This window comes from Gorilla gorilla, chromosome 2 (genome assembly GCF_029281585.2).
Source record: "Gorilla gorilla gorilla isolate KB3781 chromosome 2, NHGRI_mGorGor1-v2.1_pri, whole genome shotgun sequence".
In the NCBI taxonomy this organism is placed as follows: domain Eukaryota; kingdom Metazoa; phylum Chordata; class Mammalia; order Primates; family Hominidae; genus Gorilla; species Gorilla gorilla.
The window spans coordinates 135,298,644-135,326,255 of NC_086017.1; the positions used below are offsets into that span (position 1 = coordinate 135,298,644).

The window sequence follows — 27,612 nt, forward strand, 5'->3', positions numbered from 1 at the left end:
GAGAGAAATGCCTTATTCCGAATATTCTGCTAGAGCCCTGCCTTCTGAGGGAGGAAGCACAGGCCTGCTCTGCACAGACTGTCAGCTGGTGTGGGAAGTCCTTGAGAGCCTCCTTCCCCAGCCTTTGATCTTCTCCTCTGATCGCCTCTCTTCTGTGTTCAAGCTCATCTAAAGGCTGCATTTGCTCTCAGATTTCTTGCTTTCATGTTCTGCTTCCTCTCAGGTTTCTGGGAATAGAAGAGACAATTTTTATACCCTGACATATTGCCATTGATTTTATTCAATTCTGTAATTAACTGCCTTTCTTTTATTAGGGATTTTCTTTACTTGACTACCACTTTGAGCTTAATTTTTATTTTTTTTAAGCTGGCCTCTCCCTGCCCTCCTCCTATCTATCTGGTATCCGCACCTATATGGGTCAGAACCTCTAGTAATCAGCTCTTACTAATAAGACTAAATAGAAATTCTTCTGTGCAGAGCTTATGATGATTTTTTAAAGTTTTCCCTATTACAAAGCAAATTTTAAAATGGAACAATTTAAGTAGAGCATATAAAAATCTCAAACAGAAGTGTAAATATATTTCTTCATAAAATTAAAAGGAAATGTTTCTATTGAAGAAAGAAATAGAAAACCCTCTGGTCTGATGTTTTCCATATGTCCCTGAAACCATAGTGAGAAGCTCCCTGTCACTGTGGGAATGATATGCCCAGTAAATAGAATATTGAGCTCTTTATTTGTATTCATTAGTTGATCCACTTGAAACTCCTTAAGCTGAGACCACCATCAAGCTGTTTTATTCAGGAGCTTCTGTGTTCATGGACACACCAGCAGGCGTTTGTGTACCAGATATTCCAGATGCCTTTGTTGCTAATTTTTTTATATAACCAGAAAATTATAAAGTTTTATAATTGTTTCTATTAATTATATAATAATTTTTAATTACATTATTTGTAGGATCAGAGGGAAAGTATAAGATTCTAAAATTTTACATTTCAGGGTGTATAGAAGAAAAAAATTTCAAAGAAAAATGAAATAAAATTTCAGTTTTATCTAGAGATAATTTAATTCTGAAAACTATGGATTAAAAATTAGTATGCTAGTATTTATTACTTTACAACCAGAAAAAAAACCTGCTTTGTAGAGAAATCCAGAAAATACTAGGCTTGAGAGGAACAAGAAATACTGTCAGTCATCCTAGATCCTAGATCTGTGTTGCTTTCTGGCTCCTGCCCTTTCTGGGCTCCAGTCTTGTCCATCAGCACAACAAGGAGAATGTGATCATCCCTCTCTCTGCCACCCACAGCTAATATGAGTCGTAAAGGGGGTAGGTAATATAACAGCTGTTAGTCCTTTATGTAGACTGGCATTCTTCAACAATAGAATGCTTATTAGTGATATTTAGATGAGGGGGACTTCATGGGCAAATAAGTCTGAAAAATGTTGGTAATTTCCATTTAGATTTGGAATGCAGGGTTAATAGATGTGTTTACCAAATTTACTTGCTCAAGTCTAAGTCACACTGATTTTCAAGTGTGTTTATGTTTCCTGAGCTTACACCAGTGGTCACGTAAGAGGCATTCTGGTGGCTGAGGAAAAGTAGGCTGAGAGTGAATGTTAGTAATGCCTGGTCAACATAGAAGGAGACGAGGGGTGGCTCATTTCTGATTTTTATCTGAGATGGAATGGGCAGAGACACAAGGAGTAATTCTTCACTTGACAAAAGGAAAGCTCAGAAGGGTGAGCTCCATAAATTGGAATTGGAGTCTCCATGAACCAGTGGTGACTTCCAGAGCTCTGCTCCTTCTAGATTCCTTCAGAGTTCTTGAGCCTCCTAAAAAGTATAAGGAGGAGCCAGGTGCCATGGCTCATGCCTGTAATCCTAGCACTTTGGGAGGCCAAGGTGGGCAGATTGCTTGAGCCCAGTAGTTTGAGACCAGCCTGGGCAACATAGTGAGACCTCATCTTTACAAAAAATGCACAAAGTTACCTAGGTGTGGTGGTGGGCACCTGTAGTCCCAGCTACTCAGGAGGCTGAGATGGAAGGACTACTTGAGCCTGGGAGGTGGAGACTGCGGTGAGCTATGATCATGCCACTGCACTGCAGCCTAGGCAACAGAGTGAGACTCTGTCTCAAAAAAGAAAAAAAAAAGCAAACGAAAATATGGAAGGAAGGAGGGTATGCCTTCTCCATTGTCTTGGATTCCATACACCTGCTGGGACAGGGGCTTCACAGCTTTGTCTTTCCCAGGCCTGCACCCTGGCTCGGCGGAATGCTGAGGTGTTTCTCAAGTACATCCACAGGAACAACGTCAGCATGCCCAGTGTCGCCAGCCACACTCGGGGACCCGAGCAACAAGTGAAAGGTCAGTGAGAGACCTGCCCAGCCACCAGTCACTTCAGCGACAGCCCCTCCCTGAAATATACCATGTACCCAGTTTTCACACAATCTCAAATTTCCTGCTGCTTCTCCTTAGAAATGAAAATGTATGATGTGGGATGGTGTGGGCAGTAATGATTCATGGTCAATTTTTAAACACGCATCAAGATCTGGAAGGCAAAAACAAGGATAAAATTTCCCCAAGTATTTTCATTTATCTTAGAGTCTGGACAGCACTGCCTAGTGGAATTTTCTGAAATAATGGAAATTGCCTGTATCTACGCTGTGCAATACAGCAGCTATTGAGCTAGTGCAACTGAGGAACTAAATTTTAACTTTTATTTAATATTAACTAATTTAAATGTAAATTACTGATTTTGATTCCTGGTTAATATATTGAACAGCACAAGACTAGGGTGTCTTATAGCCTAGGAACAGAATGTGGACTGAGAATCCTAAAACCAAATGCTGACCCTGGATTTGTCACTGATTGATTAAGCCTTTTAAAACTTTAGTTTCTTATTTAAAATGAGGGGAGCATCTAGACTCTTGCTCCTCAAATTGTAGTTCCCAGACCAGCCACATTGACATCCCTAGGAGAGTGTATGAAATATAGAATCTCAGGCCACACCCAAACCGACTGAGTCAGAAACTGCATTTTGGCACTTTGGGAGGCTGAGATGGGAGGGTTGCTTGAGGCCAGGAGTTCAAGACCAGCCTGGGCAACATATTGAGACCCCATCTCTACAAAAAATTTAAAAATTAGCCTGGTATGGTGGTGTGCCTATAGCTCTAGTTATTCAGGAGGCCGAGATGGAAGGATCATTTGAGCCCAAGAGCTGGAGGCTGCAGTGAGCCATGTTTGCACCATTGTACTCCAGCCTGGGCAATAGAGTGAGACGCTGTCTCAAAAAAAAAAAAAAAAAGAAAAGAAAAGAAAAAAAAGAAAAAAGGAACAAAGAACCTGCATTTTGGCAAAACTGCCCAATTCTACCAACCAGGTGATTTGTGTGTTCATAAAATTTAGATAAGTGCTATTCTACATAATCTTTAATATCTCCGAATTCTAGAAAGTCTATGATAATAAATACATAACTTTTAAAAATTGCCTATTATCTGACCATGTGAAACTTAAATCATTATCTGTGCAATTATTCTGACCATGCAGAAATTAGCCTTTGAGTGAATGAAGAGTTTAACAAATGTCATCTTGCCAAGGCAGAGAAATATAACTCTGGAGCCCGAGGCTAGGAATGGAACCCAAGCCGACTTGGAGTGAGGAGTGGGGTATGGGCTTGGAGACACCATGGACAGGGTAGGGTGCGTGGTCTGCTTAAGAAGAGCTTCCCTCTTTGCTCAGATAGCTCAAGAGTTGGAGAGAACAGAGGCCACTGGAAAGAATAGAATCAAAGTTCCCTACAGAGAGGAGGGAGCAGAGTTTCTCTTCCAAATGTGCTATTCTATTTGTGGTCAGGGGACCTGTGGGGAGCTGGTATTATGTCACTTCTTCCAGCACATTTGAAAGCATATGTTCTGGCTTCCAAATGTAGATGGGAGCTTGGGTGAGGCCAGCTGCCTACTGAGAGACCACATATCCCACCTACACCTCTGCGTGCTGAAGAATAACAGGCACCCAGAGATAGTGGGAAATGCCTACATCTTCTTGGAGGCAAGACCAAGTTGTTGCCCATGTAAAACCTTTCAAGAAGAGGGGGGAAAATAATCCTGAAACTCTTTATGATTTCTGCCAGATCTGGGTTGATTCCCTCAGTCACACCACAGAGGGAGCTTCAATGAGCAAAACTCTGGCTAGGGAACATAAAGACTAAAAGAAATGGGTTTCTACTCCTTCCTTGCCCAGTTGAAGCTTCCAGGGTTTCTACTCCTTCCTTGCCCAATTGAAGCTTCCACCTGAGCAGGGACCTACAATCCCTTATATATCAGTTTCCTTTTCACCTACTACCTAGACTCAAAGCCAGTGCCATATATTTTTGGCTTTTTTATGCTGCTGGTTGTTATATGGCTGCATAACAACCAAGAAATTCAATGATATCCAACTGTAAGCATATGTTGTTGAAGTGGCTGTGCATTGGCTGAGGAGCAGCATCTCAACTGGGCTCAGCAGTGCAGTTGTGCTTCAGTCTGCAAGTCTAGCTAGCTTGGCTCCTTCACTCCAGGTAAGATCTTGTTTGCTCCACGTGTATTTATTCTGGGACCTGGGTCGAAGGGGCAGCAGTTACCCAGGAGAATTTCCTATAGTGGTGACAGCAGAGGTACAAGGAGCAAAGTCAAGTCTGCAAGTACATTTCAAGGCCCTGCTTGTGTTTTATCTGTTAACAACTCATTTGCTAAAGCAAGTTATGTAGCTAAGCCAGAGATCAGTTGGGGAGTGAGCAACTGTACTTGCCTCTTTGGGAAGGAATGAAAAAGTTACATGATAAAGGCTTAGATACAGGGAAGGGTGAATGATTGGACCCAAAAAAGGCTGAGCACGGTGGCTCGTGCCTGTAATCCTAGCACTTTGGGAGACCGAGGAAGGAGGATCACTTGAGCTCAGGAGTTTGAGACCAGCCTGGGCAACATAGTGAGACCCCCATCTCTACAAAAAAAAAAATGTTTACAAATTGACTGGGTGTGGTGGCGTGTGCCTATAGTCTCAGCTACTCAGGTGGCTGAAGTGGGAGGATCACTTGAGCCTGGGAGGTTGAGGCTGCAGTGAGCTATGACTGCACTCCATCTTGGGTGACAGAGCAAGACCCTGTCAAAAAAAAAAAAAAAAAGAACAAGAAAAACAAAGAAAGAAAGAGAAAGAAAAAAAAGCACTTAGCCTAAAAGATGAAAAACAGATTCTGTCCTCAGAAAGCCAAACTTGGCTGGGGAGGTGAGAATGAAGGAGTATGAAAAGTACATAAAATCAACAAAAACTTCTCAGTGCAAGCACTTCACTTTGGGTTGTACCATCTTCATAAAGCATAGAAAGTTGTACTTTATAGTCTTAGTAATATGGGAGACAAAGGTGACTAACAACTCAGGCTCTGAAGTCAGATTTGGCCCGAATCTGAACTCTGCCCTTACATATCTGAACAACCCTGAGCTAGTTACCTTCCCTACGCTTTCTCAAAAGCTTTCTCTAAACCTTAGTTTTCTCATCTGTATAATGGAGATAATAATGGTGCATGCATTATGGGGTATTATAAAAATGAGTGTCTTCCACATACTGAGTATGTGATATTCATATGGTTATCATTGTATATTTTGTTAATATCTAATATGGCAACAGGAAGCAGGAAGAAGACATAGTAAAATAAATTTGATTGCTTCCAGCATAGAACATACTATTTAAAATGCTTAAGACATCTATCTACGTACCCAGCTATTCCTGAAACAACAGAAAATTTAGAGAGGGAAATAGCATGGACTGAATACCTAACCATGGCCCACTTGCTTTGCTATATGCCTTGTATATACACTCATTTAACATCACTTTTAGCTTTTCTTATGATCACATCCAAAACAACATGGGCCCAGAGACAACATGAAGACATAATTCCAACACAGCTTCCCTATGACCACTATTTAGAAGTGTTTAGAGGCTGTGCCGTTAAAGTGCTGTGTGCACAACCTCTTGTGCAGGTCCAAGAACATGGCTCATGATGTGGGTTGTCAAGCCAGTGATACCAGCCCTCATTCCACTATAAATCTCCTGCCTCTCTTCTAATGAGTCCTTAAGAATGACTGAGATTCCTGTCAAGGTCCACCCATGCTCATTAGACTCTGGGGGCCAACTGAATTAGTTGCTTCCTAAGATTTCTTAGAACCAAGGACTAATTTTGCTATAAAGAGAATCGGGGTCATTTGTAAGTCACTGGTGTTATATTCTTCCCACCTTAGTTGATGGAACTCTCATCAAAGGGCTCTCCCCCTAGACTCCTCGACCTTGCTCATTTCTAGGAAATCCTTTCTGTATCCAGCTTTTGCTCCCTTTCTTCTGATGCTGGATTAGTCTCATGGGGATGCTTGAAATCACAGTCATGGTCACCTGGCACCTAGGCCGTGGGGCTGAAGGGGTTGGTTGGATTTGCTCAGAGCCCCTTGTGATCATCATGCATCTCCTCTGCCCACAGCCATCCTGAGTGAGCTCCTGCAGAGGGAGAATCGCGTGCTGCATTTCTGGACCTTGAAGAAGCGGCGGTTAGACCAATGCCAGCAATATGTGGTGTTCGAGCGCAGCGCTAAGCAGGTTGTCCAAAGCTTTCCCTGGCACTATCTCAGTTCTGGGGAGCATACAGAGGCCCATCACCAAGGCTTAGTCCAGAAGAGGGCCACAGCAGCAAATTGGGGAATGGGAGTGGGGAATAAAGAAGAAAGAAAGCAGGTTGTCACCTGTCAGCAATTCAGCATTTACCAAGCTCTCTGTTTTGAGTTTGGTACCAGGAGATGTGAGGAAATGCTAGGTCACCCACTATGCCCCTAATTCATGGATGATATTGGGCCTGGCTTAGAAGAGTCCTCAGTCTACTGGGGGAGACCCTCTCTGCTGGTAAATGTTCCAAAGCAAGGGAGGGCTCATTCATAAAAAAACAACTCCAGAGCTACATACCAATCAAATTGTCAGTGTTTCCTGGGTCCATTAAGTTGTCCCAACAATAACCTTCATTGTAGTATGGCATGTTTTCCTACTGACAGCTTCCTTTTTGGGGACTGGATGGGTTGTTTCCTCCCATAGGCGCTTGACTGGATCCAAGAAACAGGTGAATTTTACCTCTCAACACATACCTCCACTGGAGAGACCACAGAGGAGACTCAGGAACTGCTGAAAGAATATGGGGAATTCAGGGTGCCTGCCAAGGTAGGAAACGTCCCAGAGCCTCCCCCAAATCCACCCAGAACTCTCCATTCTGGCCAATTTCACATTATGGAAGCAAAGACAGCTTCTGTAAGCAAAAATACCTGGCTACAGTGGCAAGGGGGGAAGCATGTAAATGTCCTAAAGGATTGTCTCTTTAGAAACCTGAATACCCAAAGAATTGCAGCTGCTGGGTAGAGCAGCTGTATGCAAGAAGTCAACTGCTATATACTGTGCTTCCAGATACTCATCTTCATGCTCCAGGTTCTGGAATCTGCTGTATTCTTTCAGACCAAATCAGGGAAAAGGGTGTATTCATGTAAAAATGTCACATGTGCATGTGAACACTGCAGATATCCACATATTCTTGCAATTTGAGTGGTTTGGGAAGTCCACCTTATTAGAAGGGCTAGTGACTATATATGGGTACACAAAACAGGTGAATTTCTCCTTTTCTGAGCTATTTCCATCTGGCCTCAAACCTGCTCATGAGCTAGGCTAGGCTGGGTCTCTGGGGAGCAAAATGTGCAAGGATGTACATACCAATTCATACCAAGATTGTGGGAAATGCTATAATAGAAGGAAACCTGATTTTCATCTGTTTTCACAGCCTGGATTTGATCTGAGGATGCTTGGGTTTGAATGAAAATCTGATCTGTCTCAAGTTCCTCTTTGTAACGTCCTCATCTCTCACACGGGGCTCCTTGCCACATAGGAGGCTTTTTTGGCATCACTTCCACACAAAACATATGCTCTTCCCAGGTTGAGAGATGCTCTTGTTGGGGTCAAGGTGGGAAACATCGTATCCGGAGATCCCTCTGACACTATAAGGAATGTTCCTCTGGTTTGGTGTGGCAAAATTAGGCCCTTAGCCTCATTCCTGAGCTGATATTTCAGAAGTGGTTATCCACTCTATGAATCTTTTCCTATGAACTCTCAATATTGGGGAGCCTCTCCCTGCATCCTTGTGAGTTTTGGGCCTTTTTGTCTAATGCAAAAAGCTATGAGCACAGATAAGAGACTCATTTCAATACCAGTAAAAGCAAACAGCACAAAGAAGGTGGCAGATGCACAGAACCCTATTCAAATCCAAATTAAAATGGCTGTGAATTAACAAGTTGGCTTTATCCGCCCTTCTCCAAATAGGGCTCATAATGAGCCATTAACAGGCTGAATAGTATGAGATCCATTGGTGTTCCTATCTGCATAGGGTGGATCACAGCAGATACCCAGAAGTTCATAGGATCAAAATCTTTCCATAATCAAAGTGGAAATGTGAAGAATTGTTCAGTCAATCTTATTCATCCTACCTTTGTAACCGTCTTTATATATTTCTCCTCTTTTTCATTCACATAGCTACTACCCTGAGCTGTAGTAGCTTCCTAATTTGGTTGCATGCCTTTGGTCTTTCCTTCCTTCCAATCCACCCTGTCCTTTATTGCTATTCATCTTTAAAATGCTACTTTGGTCACATAAGCACCCAGATCAAGAACTTTAATGATTTTCCAATGCCTTTAGGATAATGCTCCACAACTCTACAGCTGTGCCACCCTACCTCCCCACTTTTATCTTCAATTATTATTTTATGCAGGCTTTATGCTCCAGCTGAATGGATGTATTCTCTTAGCCTCTGAGAGATACATCATATACTTTTTTGTCTATGTGCCTTTTTTCATACATTTCTCTGCCTGGAATACCCTTCCCTTCCCTCTAGTTTGTGCTTTTTAAGAGGAGCCCCTCCTTTCCACTCTAGAGCCTCCTCCTCTATGATCCTTCCCACATACCAGGATATGATCCAGCTCATCCCTGCACTACGGCCCTTGTCCGTATAACCCTTCACCTGGCACAGACCATCTCTCCTCCAGTAATCTATGCAGTGTTATCGCCTATATAAGCTGACAGGATACTTAAAGACAAGAACCACACTATTCATTTTGAGTTCCCTAGGTTACCTAACTGCATTTTACACATTCAAAGGAGGCTACAACCATTCAAGACCATAAGGAAAAAAGGAAATTTGAGTAGATTCACCCCCTCCTCTTTTATATTTAATATGAATCTTCTACTTCGGCTGTGTATGTTCTCTGTCCCTCCCGATGTAACTATCATGTTCCAAATCTCATGGTTATTCATATTAGAATATCTACAGGATAACAAACCCAGTTGAGGAGCTTCTGATTAGAGGCAGCAGCCTCCTGTCCCACCCTAATCCCACTTTCCAGAGGTAAACCTCTTCTAATCAGCTGTCTTTGATTATAATCTTTATAACCAATTAAATGAATTTGAAATGGAAACCAAATTGACCTTTAGCCACAAGAGAATACATACGGTGGCCCTTATGGTTGAATAGGCAATGGAGTACATTGAATTTAATAATACTGTGGTCCAAAGGAACAGACCAAGTAGAAGAACCATTGGATATAGAAAGATACTTTCTATGTAAAAGCTCACAAATATAAGAATAAAAAATGAAATAAAAAGTTTGAATGAGGAAAAAAGGAAACAACATCATTTTCATGTTGTGGTAGGCCTATAGACAGTCCATTAAAAGTATAGAAATGGTATTTTCCTATTATGGGTTTCAAAATGTATAAGGGGTCAAGGCACACGGCGATGGGGAAGCTTAGTCATCATGACATTTGAAAGAACTCCATTTCTTCTAAAAGTAAAACTTTTTAAAGATTATCTTGTTTTTCATTTTTTACAAATTCCATGGTTTTTACTATATTCACAAAGTTGTGCAAACATTGCCACTGTTTCATTCCAGAACATTTTCATTACCCTAGAAAGAAACCTCATGCCCATTAGCAGTCACTCTGCATTCCCTACTCTCCTCAACCCCTGGCAACTACTCATCTGCTTTCAGTCTCTATGGGTTTGCCTGTTTGGGCATTTCATATAAATGGAATCATACAATATGAGATTTCTGTGACTGGCTTACTTCCCCTAGCCTAATGCTTTCAGGATTCATCCATGCTGTTTGCATGTATCAATCCTTTTTTCCTATTTATTGCTAAATAGCATGCCATTTCATTGATATACCACTTTTTGTTTACTATTCATCAGTTGATGGACATTTGGGTTGTTTCTGGCTTTTGGCTGTTATGAATAATGCTGCTATAAACCTTTATATTCAAGTTTTGGCGTGAACAGATGTTTCAGTTCCCTTATGTGCATACCAGGGAGTGGAATGGTTGGGTTATATGGAGTTCTACTATGTTTAACTTTTTGAGGAACTGCTAAACTGTTTTTCAAAGTAGGTATACCATTTTGTACTCTTACCAGCAGTTTGTGAGGGTTCCAGTTTCTCCACATCCTCACCAGCACTTGTTACTGTGTCTTTTTATATAGCCATCCTAGAGGGTGTGGAGTGGCATTCATTGTGGGTTTTGATTTGCATTTGCCAATGACTAATAATGTTAAGAAAATACTTTTTTAAGCTGGTAATTTCATCTATGAAAATGAAAGAAGCCTTGAGATAAACTGGACTTAATTCATCTTGACAAAAGAAAATTAAGCAGTAATGAAAGCAACTGGAGCCTTAGCTGAACTAAACTATGTTTTCCTGAGATTCAGATAGCAAGGAAAGGGAACACTGGGGTTGTCAGACGGTACTTTAGACCGAGAGAGGTAGAATCTAAACAGTTCAGATAAAAGATAGGCGTGATTCTATTTCTGAGACTCTTTTTTTTTTTTGAGATGGAGTTTCACTCTTGTTGCCCAGGCTGGAGTGCAGTCGTGTGACCTCAGCTCACTGCAACCTCCACCTCCTGGGTTCACGTGATTCTCCTGCCTCAGCATCCCATGTAGCTGTGGTTACAGGTGCTTGCCACCAGGTCTGGCTGATTTTTGTATTTTTAGTAGAGACAGGGTTTCACCATGTTGGCCAGGCTGGTCTTGAACTCCTGACCTTAGGTGATCCACCTGCCTTTGCCTCCCAAAGTGCTGGGATTACAGACATGAGCCACCGCGCCTGGTCTTTCTGAGACTCTGAAGAGGAATATAGTTCATATGTGATGGAAAGTTTTGAAAATTTTGGTTCTTTTATGTATAATAACAAACAATCCCCTGCTGAATGAATCAGAAGATGTATTTCAAGAAACCTATTCACCTGCACAAGGAGCTCAGTAAATTTGTGTCTACAAAAAAAAATTGGTAAGGAATATCAATATTCCTTATTATTATCTCATTATAAGGAATATCAATAATGAAAGGCAAATATAGAAAATTATGAGATTATAAGATTACTATCAAGAAGACAAAATCTTAAAGTCTTGTAAAATGTGCTAAAGTCAAAAGGGCTTTAAAAAAATTTACTCAGAGTGAGGCTCACTGATTAGAGGAAGATCATAACCAAAGATAAAAAGAAAGGGAAGGAGGAAAAGAGAGAGTGGGGAGGGAAAGAGAGAGGGAGAGATAGAAAAAAAACAGAATTACTGAACCCCTCTTTTGAACCTCTGTCTTTTCCAGCAGATAACTAGAATTCAAAATGGAGAGGCAAAACATAAATTAGGGGACACATGAAGCCCAAGATAAGTAAGCTCTCAGGTCTAGATTTCCAGGCCCAGATGAATTATGGTACCCAAAGTTTCCCTTTTGGCCACAAGATCATGTCCATACTTCTGAACTTTTCATTCAAGAACTGCTGCAGTCTGACCCCATTTTATTAGTTTATATAAGTTACTGTCTTTGGAGGAAAGATTTGAGTTTCAAATGGGCTTAGGTTGAACGAGAAAAGATATGTATGGCCACGTGTGGAAATAAAGAAGATAGAAGTGATGTGTCTGAACCTCCCAGAAACCCAGAAAAAGCTCAGTGACTCAGCCCCATGGGAAGAACAAGAAATGTGGCATAGTGTCACCTCTGGAGATGAAAACTGGAATGTCACCCAAGACCAAGGGTGTCTCAAGCAGCCACGTCATCTGGTCATCATCTGAGAGTGGAAGACCAGAATCTGTGTAATGTTCTACCATTTCTATACCACAGCTTCCTTTTTCTTCTTCCTCTCTGCTTTCTGTGATTTCACTTCTACTCTGCAACCAATCACCCAGATCCCTGTCTGTACAGTTTAAATCCTCAGGGAAACAACCCCAATTGACCCAGCTTATTTCTAGTCCCCTATTTAGACACAGCTTTTAGGCCAGGATGCCTCAGAAGTCACTGGCTGCATCTTGATGGGCTGCCCTCATAAGACAAGTTTTTACCTCTGATCTCAAAAGCTGTGACCAGGCATTTAGCAGGTCATGTGGTGCCACCACAATCACCTATGTATAAGAAACCATTTCAGAATACTCCCAGTGGGGACCATGGCCATGGTTGATGTCTAAGTGCACTTATCGAATTCATGGGCCAAATTTATCATCTACTTCTTCCCAATAAAAATCTTCAACTCTTGCTGGTCTAGCTTTACTCACCTCCAAACACAAGATTTGCTCATTCATTCATTCAGTCAACATTGATGGTATGCTTACTATTTTCTAGACACTGGAGATATACAAATGAATAAGATATAATACTTACCTTTTAGGGTTCATGGTCTAATGAAGGAGACTTATAAATAATGTGATGTATGCTAAAATAGAAGCATGTATGTGATACTGTGGGAACACTGGGAAGGCATTGCCCACTTGTTTTTTGGGGAGGAGAGGAGAGGAAAAAGGGCATTGAATCGAAAGTGGGAATGAGTAGGAACCACTCATCACAGCAGGAGAGGCATGCAACATTCAACATGGCTGCAGTGTAGGGAATGAAGAGCAGTGGAGACAGGGCTGCTACAAAGGTAGGTGGAGCCGCATGGGGAAGGGCGTGTCTATACTTCCCTCTACCTACTTCCTAAGGATGCATCTAAACTCATTTTACTGTCTCTTTGCTCCTCTAGTCCCCACACATACCTAGAATACTCTTGGTCACAAACTATTTGCTTTGCTGACTCCGAATCACAATTTTGATGTTTTAAGATATAATTTTCTCTGGTAGAGCTGCCCTAGTATGGCTGCTGCCACCAGCTGGCTGTAAAACCCTTTCTTATAGGTGGAGTCACTTTACCAAGAGCAGAGAATATGTATTTCCAAGACTTTTCCATAAACACATGGTCTCTGTTTTAAGTAAATAGAAAACCAAAGAAAATTGTTTTCAGGAAAAATAAAAATAAAAAACACCCTACATGCAATAAGATGAAAGTCCTCAGGATGCTTAGACACTGGAGATATATAAATGAATAAGATGATTAAAAAGGGGTTCAATAATTCTAGTTTAGATAGAATCAAGTAGATTCTATTTTGAATAGAATCTGCTAATTCTATCTTAACCAATTCTCCCTGTTATTACTCTGCCTTTTCATGGCTGAGGAGATGTTTCTGCTATCCTCACACCCACCTCCTTTCCTTCACACCAAAGCTCTCGCCCTTTATCTTCCAGTGCCAGGCACCAGCCTACTGTCCTGAGATAGGAGAGGCTCCATGTGCCGAGTGAGCTACTGGAGAGCTGGATCCCTGGTCCCTGGTCCCTGGCCATGTGTGCGGCAGGCAGAGCACTCTCAACTCTCCTCTCTGATGCCCTCTTTCTCCAGCATTTCTTGGGAGGGTTGATCTCTCATGGGAGGGGCTGTAGATAGGCCTGGAAGGAGCAGATGGGGTGAGGATAGTAGAATAAAGAAAGAAGGGCTCTGTTGTTTTTTCTGCTGTTGCTCCCGTGATGTTTTGCCTCAGTTTCCCTGATACCTAGATTGTAGCATGGTTTAAACCTTGGACCCACTTTCCTCCAGTCCAAAAGATAATTTTTCTTCTTAGAATAGTATTTAAATGTTCTTTCCTTTCCCTGAGCAATTTTAGAGTTTGAAAATCCAAACTTAGGATTAAAAAATGAGCAGCAGTCTGCTTGTTGGGTGTCTCTCATTCCCATGACTTACCCAGCTTAAGTACTGCTTCTCCGTGAGACCTCCCCTACCCATGCCTGTCCGCCTTCATTTTCTCCTTTTAAAATTCCTATAGTGTTAACTCTACATTCTCCCATTTTGACATTCAATTACATAATGCCCTGAGTTATTTAACTACTCTGTGTGAAATGAAGATTTTTTTCCTTTTGTTTGACCCCGAAGCCCTGAACTATAGCTCTTTACACAGTACTATGGACCAAGTAGGTATTGAACAAACTCTTGCTAAAAATGAAATTAATCCAGTAAACATCAGAGTTCTACTTTACCTAGTCCTATAATAGATGATGGCTTTATTAACCTCTTTCTCCTGTTCTCTAATGGAAACTAAAGACAAGATTCTGGTGGTGACAGGGACAGAGTTCACTCTTAAATCTGCTCATTGTATTTATTTAGATCCTGGCATGTGCCACCTTATATGAGGTTTAGAGCTGGTACAGTGGAGGGGGGAACTAGGAACTAAAGGGCAGAGACAAATAGGCTCTGTTTGCTCACTGGTAGTATGAAGTTGGACCAGCCCTAAGCCTCTCTAAGCCTCAGATTTTTTTCATCTGTGGTTCGAAGAGACCTGCATCACTTCCCTCCACCTACTTCCTAAGGATGCATCTAAACTCAAATGGCTTTCAGATACAGTAACATACTATGTAAATTAAAAGCATATTAATGTAAGAGATTCTTACATCAATAGTAATAATGGTTAATGTTTATGGCTTACTGAGTTCTTACTGTCTTCCACTGTACTAAGCATTCTACATTTGTCAACTCATTTAATACACCAGCCCTCTGAAGTAGGATCAGCCCTCCGTATCTACAGGTGTCGCATCCGTGGATTCAACCAACCGTGAACTGAAAATGTTTTTTTTTCAAATGGATGGTTGTGCCTGTACTGAACATATACAGACTTTTTTTGTTCTTGTCATCATTCCCTTAGCCATATGGAATAACAACTATTTGCTTAGTATTTACATTGTATTAGGTATTGTAAGTAATTTAGAGATGATTTGAAGTGTTCCTGAGGATGTGGGTAAGTTGTAAGCAAAAACCACACCATGTTATATAAGGAACTTGCATATCTGGATTTTGGTATCCATGGGGGGCCCTGGAACAAGTTCCCCCCACCCCAGCACTGAGGGATGAATGTAATATTATGATTTCCTTTTTGCAGATGAAGAAATGGAGGCACAGAGGGTTTCAATAACTTGCTCGAGATCTCCCAGTTAGTAGTAACAAAGCTGGGATACATACCCAGGTAGTCAGCTATGAAGTATCTATGGCTGCTCTAAACAGGAAGAGAGGATTTGGGGTGAAGGGGCAGGAGAATAAATGTAATCCAGTAACTTAAGGCCATCTTTTGGGGCAGCAAACAAAGGAGAAGGTGAAGCTTCTGATTCAGCTGGCCGATAGCTTTGTGGAAAAAGGCCACATTCATGCCACGGAGATAAGGAAATGGGTGACCACGGTGGACAAGCACTACAGAGATTTCTCCCTGAGGATGGGAAAGTACCGATACTCACTGGAGAAAGCCCTAGGAGTCAACACAGAGGTAGGCAGGGGTATTGTCCTCTGGGACATCCTCCCTTCTCATCTCCCTGAGCACCACTGCCCTCATCGCCATGGAAGAAAAGCATGTTTCCAGAGCAGTTCTTCTGAGCTATTGACCCCTAGAGCGCTTGCCTTGTGTGGCTTTTCTAGTGGGGAGTGCTGGGTGGGTCTTGCTGGTCCATTAACCTTCAGTCCCCTGTGATTAGTACTCTATACATTACAAAATCGACTGGCCAGTAGTGGGGCCTATGGCTACAGAACAGAGTTTTTCTCTGTATAGAGTTAACTGTTGACTTTGAGAACCAAAAGCTTTATCTTGGCTTCATAAGTACCATCTTCCACCCAATTATGTTAATCAGCAAATGATTAGAGTCCCCAGTATATATAATAGTGCTCTTTCAAGAATAAGGGGTACAATTTGTACAAGGGTTATTTGACATTTCAACCGAACAGAGGTACAATTTGCCATGAACCAGCGAAGATGGACTTTTAATCTCTTCTTTATAATAGGGGTTAGTAACCTGTGAATTAAGAGCTTAATACAGCCTGGCAATTTAATCCTAGGATGTCTAATTCTTAAATCTTCAAATAGGCTCATGATCTGAAGCAGAGCAGCCTGGAGAGTGAAGTGGCCAAACCACCTAAAGTTGAGAGAGTTAATGTCTCCCCCAGGCTTTAATCTGTGAGTTTTTATCTAGGAAGTTCCATCATATATAAATACCAAATGGTGGTTAAAATTAGCAGGGATGAGCAATGAGAAAGTTCAGTCATTGTTCTGTTATTTAGCTTTCTGTTTCCAAGGGAAATTTCTTGTTTAAATAAATATATTTGATTTGATTATTTTCTTTTGACAAATGAAAGATGTTTTTATATCTTTATGTGTTTTTGTTTCACATCTATTTTAAATAGTTAAGAATCAGTCTTAGACTAATTTACGGGTGTGTTTAGATTTAATTAGGACCAAAGGCCTTGGGGAAATAGACACATAATTATCAAATATGTTCATTGTTTTTTCTTACTGTGGATATTTACCCTAAACATTTGACCTGAACATTTTATTTCTCTCTTATTTGAAAAAACAATAATGATACCATGAAGAAGAGTGCTTATGGGTATGAGTCTGCAAGATCCCTCATGTTTTTATCCTTCTCCATTATATCTTTTTTCCCCCTTTTACCACCTCCCTCAACTCCAGTGAGTTGCTTTCCCAAAGCATCACAAGGTGACCTTTGTGATCCCTCCATGTGCAGGATAATAAGGACCTGGAGCTGGATATTATCCCAGCAAGCCTTTCGGATCGGGAGGTCAAGCTGCGGGACGCCAACCACGAAGTCAATGAAGAGAAGCGGAAGTCAGCCCGGAAGAAAGAGTACGTGTTGGCTTCCGCCCAGCTAGCTGGCTCCCCGTGACTATGCTGGGCTTTCACTGCTACTTGTCCCTTTGGATAGCTTAATATGTCCTCATGGCCACCTACAGGGATTGGGATGGACAGACATAATGTTTGCATTGAGAATATGGGTTCCCTCTGAAGGCTTTGAAGTCTCTCCAGTCTGTCCTTCACCTGAATTCTCTTTACATTTCAGTAACTTCCTAGACAAAACCTTCCTCATAGATCATCACATTTTACTTCACAATGTCAAAACTCAACATGGAACAAATCAAATATTTTTTCTTCTCCTCCAAATTTTATTCTGCCTTCTGATTTTTTTTTAAGTTTTTTATTTTTTGGGACAGAGCATCATGGTGTCACCCAGGCCGGAATGCAGTGGCATGATCTCAGCTCACTGCAACCTCCGCCTCCTGGATTCAAGCAATTCTCCTGCCTCAGGCTCCCGAGTAGCTGGGATTACAGGTGTGCGCCACCATGCCTAGCTAATTTTTGTATTTTTAATAGAAACGGGGTTTCACCATGTTGGCCAGGCTGGTCTCGGACTCCTGACCTCAAGTGATCTGCCCACCTCAGCCTCCCAAAGTGCTGGGATTATAGGCATGAGCCACCATGCCCAGCCTCTCCCTTCTGATTTTCTAATTCCCATCAATAGTGTCACTAACCTTGTAGTTTTGTCTGGATTATTTGCAAAAACTTCCCATAGCTTTCCTGCTGCTGGTCCCTGCCCAATTCACCTGCACAGTGATGCCAGGTTTACCTTTCTGGAGTACATTTTATTATTGCTAATATCAATACTCTTCCTGCCACCAGCACCTACACTTTTTATGTCCTAAACATTACATAAAGTGCCTTTACACACATTTTCTCTTTGTATCTTTCTATCGCTTCTTTCAGGCAGCTATGATTATTCCCATTTTACATATAATAAGACTTAGAAAAGTCAAGTAATTTTCCCCAAACCACACAGATGGTGAGCAATGAAGCCAGAATTTAATCTAGCTTTGACTCTTCAGCATTCTTTGATTTCTTTCCATTATGTCTCTCACCAGCTTCAAATTGTAAATGGTTTGCTACTACCCCTGGAATAATGATAAAACTCAAGGTACTGCTATCCTTTGTCCTCATCTAAGTCAACTTTACTTCAAAATACTTTCTAGTTCAGATCACACCCTTCAGTCAGATCATTTTCACTGACTCCTCTCAGGTCTAAGAATAAATTGTATATAATTGAGAATACTCTGCTGGCCACGTGTGGTGGCTCACGTCTGTAATCCCAGCACTTTGGGAGGCCGAGGCGGTTGGATTACCTGAGGTCAGGAGTTCGAGACCGGCCTGGCCAACATGGTGAAACCCCGTCTCTACTAAAAATACAAAAATTAGCCGGGCATGGTAGCACACGCCTGTAATCCCAGCTACCTGGGAGGCTGAGGCAGGAGAATTGCTTGAGCCCAGGAGGCAGAGGTTGCAGTGAGCCGAGATCGCGCCACTGCACTCCAGCCTGGCTGACAGAGCAAGACTCTGTCTCAAAAAAAAAAAAAAAAAAAAAAAGAGAGAATGCTCTCCTTTCTGTTTGTTATTTTCCTTTCGTTTCCCTTCCTTTTTTTCCTGTTTGGTTTTATTTTGCTCTGTGTAAGTCCTATTGATTCTTTAAAATCCAGCTCATATCCTATGTCTCTATAAATCCTTTACCTACAGCCCCCACTGTCATTGGCCCATCCTTTTATGAACTCCTTTACTTCTGTACTGATTCCCATTTTACTTATTCAACCAGTTCCTAAGCATATGTCCCTAGCTAGATTGTAGACTCCTTGAAAACAAGAAGTATTTTATACTCTGTAGTATGGATCAAGGGACTAGCAGAAAAATGAAGATAATATAATTATTGATCAAGAAAAGCTTATAGTCAGGCAGGGCACAGTGGCTCATGCCTGTAACTTTGGGGGTCTGAGGTGGGCAGATCACCTTGAAGCCAGGAGTTCAAGACCAGCCTTGCCAACATGGCAAAAACCTGTCTTTGCTAAAAAAAAAAATACAAAACTTAGCTGGGCATGGTGGTGTGCACCTGTAATCCCAGCTACTCAGGAGGCTGAGGCATGAAAATCCCTTGAACCCAGGAGGCAGAGGTTGCCGTGAGCCAAAATTGCTCCACTGCACTCCAGCCTGGGCAACAGAGCAAGAATCCATCTCAAAATAAAAAAGAAAGGAAAAGAAAATCTTATGGAATATAATTGGATATAGAAATTGAAACCTTGAGGGAAGGGCAGGACGTTATTTAAAATCACAAAACAAATAAGGACTGTAACATCGATTTCTTTACTTGAAGTTGAGGGATATACCACTGGGCCAGAAGAAAATAAGGCATGCTTTAGGAGGCGTTCCAGTATCAGATGGGCCCTCCTCCCCTAACTTGCTCTAGGTATTCAGATTTCAAAAGGAAGAAAGAGGTGCTTGGAAATTGGTCCAGTGAGTGAATTGTAGATGTTAGAATGTAAAGCTGCCACCTAAGTTTACTCCTAGGTCAGCAATAGCCCATGAGGAGATGAGGCAGAGGAAAATAGGCAAGAAGAGAGTAGAGGATGCTGAGATTCAAACATTTTGCAAGAATCTGAAGTAGCTGAGGTTTTCATAAATTGAACTCCGTTTTCTCAGAATAAGAATGAATAGGGGCCAGAATTCATTTAGCGAGCTGGAACCAACTTATCATTAGATTCCTGCTTTGCTCTCTAAGTATCTCAGCTCCACTTTCAGAAAAGTCCTGACTCCAGGTAGGCAAAACACATTTTTCTTCTTTGGTTGTTTGGTAGGGAGTTGTCTACCAACATTTCACTCTAATCAAGAATTACAGAGCATTGGACAGGGTAAACAATGAAAAGTGCCAATCTTATAAACCATTTCTTGACACTGCTTCCTTTATGCTGGAGTTACAAAGTAACACATATCTAGAGATTTCTGGAGGACTTTATAAAGAATATTTTGACACTCTGTTTGTGAATTACTAGAAAAAAATAGTATGTCCTAAGATTAAGAAGCTCTATATAGTTTATTTTATCAAGATGAAGTAGGACCACAGGTTCCTTGGAGATGAAGAAACTAAAGCTGCTGTGTGAATCAGAGCTTGTTCATATGGGGAGTGGATTTGTTTGTTGGGGCTGCTGTAACCAAGTACCACAAATTGGGTTGTTTAAAGAGCAGAAATGTATTGTCTCCCAGCTCTCGGGACTAGAAGCCTAAACTCAAGGTGTCAGCAGGGTTGATTCCTTCTGAGGGCAGTGAGGGGAGGGTCTGTTCCAGGCCTCTCTCCTTGATAGCTTGTAGATGGCTGTTTCCGTGCTCACGTGGCATAATCCCAGAATATATGCCTGTATCAAAAATTCCTCCTTTTATAAGGACATCAGTTGTTAGATCCAGGGGCCACTCTACTCCAGTACTGCAGTGATACTGTTTCCAAATAAGACCAAAATCTGAGGTATTGGAGGTTAAGACTTCAGCATATGAATTTCAGAGGGGTCATAATTCAGCCCATATCTGGGAGGGGGATGAGGGGACTATACCTGGCCAGATCTTCCTCCTTGGTTCCTTCTGTGACAACAAATAGCCAGAAGAGATTAAAGGATGGGTGGAAAATAAAATGGGGTGGGGATAGCAGAGGTAAATTGTGAGGAAAGACAGGTAAAACTGCAGGAAGCAGATGGGAACAAAAGAACAATTCTAGAAAACTTAAGGCAATAAAATCAAAGGCAAGTTTTCAAAGGCCGTCAGTTTATGTTCCTTCTGATCTCCCTTCTGTCCTAATTTCATCGCAATCTACAGCTCATTTAATCATGGAATGTTTCCTGAGCACCTACCATGCACTAGGCATGTTGCTTACGTGATCTTGTTTAATACTTGCAGCAATTCTGTGTGATCAGCTATTTTATAAGTAAGGAGTCTGAGACCTGGAGAGGCAAGTCGTACCTCTGGTTGTAATTCAGTTCCTATCTGTCTGACTCCAAAGCTTATGCACTTTTTACTCTACCAATAGAGTTCAATTCAAAGAACAGAAAAATATAGAATATACCACAATGAGGCCATGTATCATAAGTTTAACAATTGCCTAAGCACATTGTATTATTTAGAGGCCCAAGGAGGAAGAGAACCCTCTCTTTAAAGATGCATAACACAGACTTCTCTTTATGGGGGACTGAGAAGCAGTCACTTATTACTAATTTATACTGTGCTTATGGTTGCACGTTCAGTTTTCTACACATCCGTTTATGCTGTAAACAAGTCCCATTGGAAATAGTATTGAAATAGCTGAAAGGATAATCTAGGTCAGAGGTCAGCAAACATAGACCAAATTTGACCTACCAACTATTTCATATGGTCTATAAACTAAAAATTATCTTTTATATTTTTAAATAATTGGAAGAATTATCAAAAGAAGAAGAATATTTTATAATGTGAAAATTAGATAAAATTCAAATTTTAGTGTCCATAAATGTTTTTATTGGAAAACAGTCACACTCATTTTTTTTTACACATTGTCTATGGCTCCTTTCACATGACAACAGCAAAGTTGAGTGGTTGTGACAGAGACCGAATTGCCCACAGAGATTTATTATCTGGCTTTTTATAGAAAAATTGCTAACCCCTGATCTCGGTGTGTTGGACCTCTTTTCCTGGCTTTGAAACCTGGTTTATTATGATACTAAGAACTGTTTTGGTATACATCTACAAACTCTACTGAACAGAAATCATCATTCTGGGAGCTGTAAGAGAAATGTGGAAAGCTGAGATTCAAGCTATCTAGTTGGTGAGACAGAATATGAACAGTCCTGCATGCCTGTACTCACATGAATATCACCACAGAATCACAAGTATTAATAGTAGGACTGGGGTGGAAAAGGGAGAGAGAATATGGACCTAGCTGAGCACAAACCTGCTAAAGGGATACAGGGCCAATGGTCAGGAAATATCACAAGTATCATAGGAAGATACTTGTAGGAAAGGGAAGGAATTTTGAAGAAAGGAAAAGACCTGTTGATGAAGTAGAAAAATAAGACATTTAAGAATGTCATACATGCTGGGGTGGGGAAGTGAAGTTTGAAGGAGGAGAGACGTTATATCTATATCCAAGTAAAAGCCCATTTGTTTCCTTCTAGATTTATTATGGCTGAACTACTCCAGACAGAGAAGGCTTATGTAAGGGATTTGCATGAGTGCTTAGAGGTGAGTCTTCCAGTAATCCGTTCACAGCTATATTGGAAAAATGACATCCTTGCCAGCATCAAGTCCTCAATTGGAATTTGGTGCTGTTGGTCTTCTCCCAGAGAGTAATGAATTAAAAAGTCAACAAGAGGAAATCTTTCTCCTAAAGTCAACAATAATTACATGAGAGTTTAAAGTACTTTTGAAAAGAAAGTTTAAACTTTTCTCAGACTGGAGCTAGACCCAGGAACAAGAAGTGTATAAGGCACTTCAATTCAAAATAAAACCATGACACAGTCAATGAACTTAAATTGGGTCTGAAAATCTGCATCCTGACCCCCATAAAAGTCCACACACATTTAATAAATGACAAGAGACTGTGGAGTTTGTGTTCTTGCTAAAGTTCAGGATAATGAAATATTCAGGTTTTATTTCTTTCTCTTATGTTTACTTAACACGTCACTTTTTAAACTCTGCATGCATTTACAGTTTGAGTCTTGCCCCACAAGTTTGAGTGCCTGTTTATTTTGTCTGTATTTTATATGGCCTGCCAGACTTGCCAGTGATGAAACTGTTACTGTCTTACAGACCTACCTGTGGGAAATGACCAGTGGTGTGGAGGAGATCCCCCCTGGGATCCTCAATAAAGAGCATATCATCTTTGGCAACATCCAAGAGATCTACGATTTCCATAACAAGTAGGTTTGTGGAGGGTCTCAGAGGTGCACACTTAGGCCGTAAAAACCAGACAACAGCGTTCCCAAGAAGTGGATCAAAGGCGATCGGTGAATCTTATCTGGTCAGTTTTCTAAGGCAGTTGCTGTCAGACTTCTTTTTTACTCACTCCCCTTTCTCCATAATTGTCCGAAAGTCCTAGTGGACAGTAAAGTCAAGTATTCAGCAGTGCTCCTCCCCATCTCTCCTCAACATCCTCATTTATTCAGCCAGAACGAATAGCAGGCTTTGAAGAAATAAAAGTAGCTTCTCCTCATTAAATCTTGTGGGAAATCCTGACATTAGAATTCATCTGAGGCTAACCATTCCACCTTGTGGTCTTTAGGTTTTGAATTCCATTGAAGTTTTCTATCAACCTAAATATTTCCTCCATCCTCATTTTATTTCACATTTCTTGACAGTTTGGAGGGAAGGATATCAACTGATACTCTGTTTTGTTGGAATAAGTAGAATTGTAGAGCCCTAAAACTTCACAAGTCATTGTTTCCAACTTGATTTAAGAATCTTTCCCACACCATACAAAACAGCATGTTCCATGGTTAACAAAGGATCAGCAAAAAAATTGGCATGATAAGTTACATAACCAACCAATAGAAATAACTGTGTTTCCAAAATACAAATAGAATCTCAAGACACGAAGAAGAACATGGGCATAAAGTCTTAGAGCTCTCAGGACCCTGCTGCAGAGCAGTGCTATGCCAGGCTAGCTGAGGCATTTACTGAGTTGTGTAGGTTTGCTGGAGATAGAAGGGCCATGTGTACAGGTGTAGCAGCCACCCTGAGGTAAGACTCCAGAATAGCACTGTCCCATGGAACCTTCTGCAATGATGGAAATGTTCTATATCTGCAGTGTCCAATACAGTAGCACTAGATATGTGTGGCTAATGAACACTTGAAATGTGGCTAGTGCTACTGTGGAACTGAAGTTTCAATTTTATTTAATTTTAATAGATTCAGATTTAAATAGACCACAAGTAGCAAGTGGCTGCCATATTCGATATCTCAGCTCTAGAATAGCCCTGTGCTAAGAATGACCAAGAGGCAAGCAGGAATTGGGTGTAAAATGATCCTGGGCTGTAATAGGTCCAGATAAGGGGTGGAAAGTCACTCCTCTCTCATCACCTCCTGGTTATTAATTCCTGGTATGTCATCAGATGGCATCAGTTTAAAGAGAACATAATATATGTAGCTCCCATGGCATGCAAACCTTGTCAGATTATTGAAGCAATACGCTCTGGGGGAAAAATAACCGTTTGACTTTCTGGAATATGTGATAAAAGTTCCCAGTCTTTTGTTTTTTTAATCATAAATTTTAACACGATCCATTTGGTTTGTCTGGAAATTTCCAGATGTAGAAATATCATGTCCTCATGCTTATCATTGATAAGAGCCCAATAAAACTATTTGACCATTGATCCCAAATTCCATCATCTGAGCCCAGCTCAGTATCATCCCATCTCCCTCAGGATATCTGAGAAGACATCGGACTGGCAAACGGTAAGTCGTGTTACCTTACTTTTCTGGCTTATGGTCTCTGGGATTTACTCAACAAGTCTCACTTTCCCCGTGTTCTTAGCGAATTGACTAATTACGGAAGCCTAGAGATCACAGCATGCACTTTCTGGAAGCCCTACATTTGCCAATCTGTTTATAAGGGGAATGAATATACATTTCAAAATTGACCACTTGTAACAAAATAGCTAACATAATCATGCCTCTTATTCTGCTATCATGATATCAGTGGTAAACCATGGTAAACAGTTTTGTAGTTTTCTAAATAGCTGAAAATCTACCTACCAGTTACAATATATAGTTCTAAGAAATCCTTTTAAAAAATCAAATTAAACCATAGAGAATCTCGCATGCTGTAAATCGAGGAATAAATCCAACTATCAAGAACACAGCTACCCAGCACATATTATTGAGTTAGAATATTATGAAGAAAGAAAAAGAAAATAACAACTAGCCTCTCAACAACCAGAGAAGATGCCACAAAAATTAAGTTCTTGTCTTTTCATAGAAGCATCTTTCTATCCTCCCTAACAACCTCTTTACCTCTTGATTATACAGTTTGTAAGCCCACAGCTATTTAGAAACAGCAAATAAGAATCAAGAACTTGAGTGAGTAGTGGGATACCAGCAGCTGTCTAAAGAAGACGAACTGCAAAAACAATAGGCAATAGAACCCAAAAAAAAAAAAAAAAAAAAGAAACCTCACAGTGGTCAAGGGCTACTCAGTATTGGTGCAAACCATTCTGTATCCCACCATAGGGCCCAATACAGTCACTGTGTTACAGCATAGCATACTTAATATTAGCAGTAACCCTGAGTCATGAATATGTTCTGCACTAAAGGCAAATAACTGTACTGTATTTAGAAAGCTATTGACCAAAAATAAATTAATGGTTTAATTATCCTCAATTTAAGGAAATATCTAAGAAAATCAAGCTTCATATTAATTTCCTACAGGATCTGTGGGCAGTCTTTACTGTACTCATAATGTATGCTTTCTACTTGTGTCCTACAAATTTTGATTAATGGAGAAAACATAACACCTCTAAAATCTCTAGTAAATAAGAGATAGAATGGCAGTTAGCAAACTTAGAAAATGCAGGAATTGTAAAATCTAAGGGACAGCTTAGAGGGGAGAACATCTTTCACTGCATAGTCAGGTACCTGGCACATGAGTAAACATTGAGTAAATATTTGTTTGGTAGGTGAATGCATGGATGAACAAACTGAAGATAAAATTACTATTTGCAGACTTATGGCTAATACCATTCAAGTCATAATTTAATCTTTTGTTTGTAAAAGTCTCAAGACAGAGAAAACCATTAGGTATGATTTTTTCCCCATCACTACAAGAACCATCTGGAAGAGCAAAATAACTTAATTTCTACATGAAGGAGTTTCTTGGAAGCTTCTTACTGGCTGGACCATACAGTTGTCCTAATACTTATTTATTCTTCAGAAATACTTCTCTGAAATTGTCACTTCTGAATATGAAAAAAAAATCAAAGGATGCTTTTTAACCCCAATTGTTTGTATTATTCCAAAGTTGCAATTAAGCATTGTCTAACGGAAACATGCTCCTCTCATTTCTAGTGCATAGCTCAGGTTATCTGCCTGTAATCCAGAGAGAGCCTATGGGAGGGAGAGCAGGAGGAAGGAATATTGGGAGACTGAGAGATTGAGAGAGAAAGGGATTGAGATTGACACGACCTTGCTAACTTAATTAGCTAAGTCACTAGAAAATTAGCACCTAGACCAAGGGTTATGTGGTGAATACATATCTTAGCTAGATAGTATTGATCTGTCTAAATGGTGTCACTTTGAAAAATTGCAACCAGGATTAGTTCTCTCTTGCTCTGTGTGTGTGTGTGTGTGTGTGTGTGTGTGTGTGTGTGTGTCTGTCTGTGGTCTGTCTGTCTCAAGGACCTTTCTCTTTATAGGTATTGAATGGGGAAATTCCCTAGCACCAAAACTTCTTTAAAGAACAGTTTAATATGTAGAATTTAATACCTGCAAACATTGGCTTTAACACAAACCGGAGACTGAAGTGGAATGATACTTCGTTTTGCCCTCCACTCTCCCCATTTTGCACTACTTCTCTTTCCTACATAAATAACCATACAGTCATGAAATTTACTTATCTACACAAGACTTAGACCTATTTTGATTGCATTTTATAAGCATTCCTGGAGCACTCAGACAGGAGAATATATTCCATTAGTAGATCCCTAGACAGTAATGATTTTGTTAATGCAGTCTTCCCATTTTGCCTAGTGTACAACTTGTAATTCAAGAAAATAATTTGTTTTCAGCTTGCTGATTATTAGATTTGCAACTTTGCTGGGGACAGCTTTTTGTTTAAAATGCTCATCACCTTCTGTTAAATCTGAACTTCTTTCTTTTTGGTTTTTTGGAGATAGGGTCATATGTGAGTCTGAGCAATAATAACATTTTCATAAAATCTCTACTCCCAGTGCTCAGAGGGTCCTCTCAACCATCAAGTACAACCCTCTCCATGTACAGACGAGGAGACAATCCCAGAGGAGCCGTTACTTGCCCAGTGTGCGCCCCTCCCCTTTCCTTAAAAGTGAGGATTTAGATTCCAGGGCTTGGTCTCCCACTTCAGCACTCTCTCCCCTTCTCTCACTCCCTAGACCACCAATGGTGGCTGCCACGTCTGGCTGGTTTAATTCATAGTGAAACAGCTTCCATGTGGATCTTAGAATTTGATGAATATTTCTACCCATTTCTCCCAGAGCTATGTCATTCTTGTGCCACACCCCTACAACAATTACCTGAAATAAATCAGTTTTCAGCAAGGTCTAGATTTTCAAATTAGGGACCAACCACCAAGGTTGGATGCCCCTTCTGCACACTCCCTCCCTCGAGGCTTGGCTGGAAGCTATTAGATTTGGCCTTGGCCACCAGCCACTGCCCTCCTAACCTGGTGTTCCCTGCTCTGAAGGAGCAGGACCAGAGATGTGTGAGGTTGAACTGGGAGCACTGGCCAGGCCAGGGTCAGCCAGGAGCAGTGAGGGGTGAGCAGCAGGGGTAAAATCGAGGCTGGGGAATTTAGGGAAGGGCACCCCAA

General features: G+C 40.9%; 1 protein-coding gene across 28 annotated transcripts in view; it reads left to right on the top strand.

The window, feature by feature from the left end:
• KALRN (kalirin RhoGEF kinase) overlaps nucleotides 1–27,612 on the top strand; it is a 688,751-nt gene that overhangs the window by 400,571 nt on the left and 260,568 nt on the right. For all 28 annotated transcript variants that reach the window (XM_031009044.3, XM_031009045.3, XM_031009050.3 and 25 more), the window contains 7 exons: nucleotides 2,250–2,364; nucleotides 6,503–6,618; nucleotides 7,105–7,227; nucleotides 15,516–15,698; nucleotides 16,948–17,066; nucleotides 22,229–22,295; nucleotides 22,863–22,972. In XM_031009044.3, coding sequence (XP_030864904.1) covers nucleotides 2,250–2,364; nucleotides 6,503–6,618; nucleotides 7,105–7,227; nucleotides 15,516–15,698; nucleotides 16,948–17,066; nucleotides 22,229–22,295; nucleotides 22,863–22,972 — 833 coding nt within the window. The remainder of the gene's footprint in view (nucleotides 1–2,249; nucleotides 2,365–6,502; nucleotides 6,619–7,104; nucleotides 7,228–15,515; nucleotides 15,699–16,947; nucleotides 17,067–22,228; nucleotides 22,296–22,862; nucleotides 22,973–27,612) is intronic.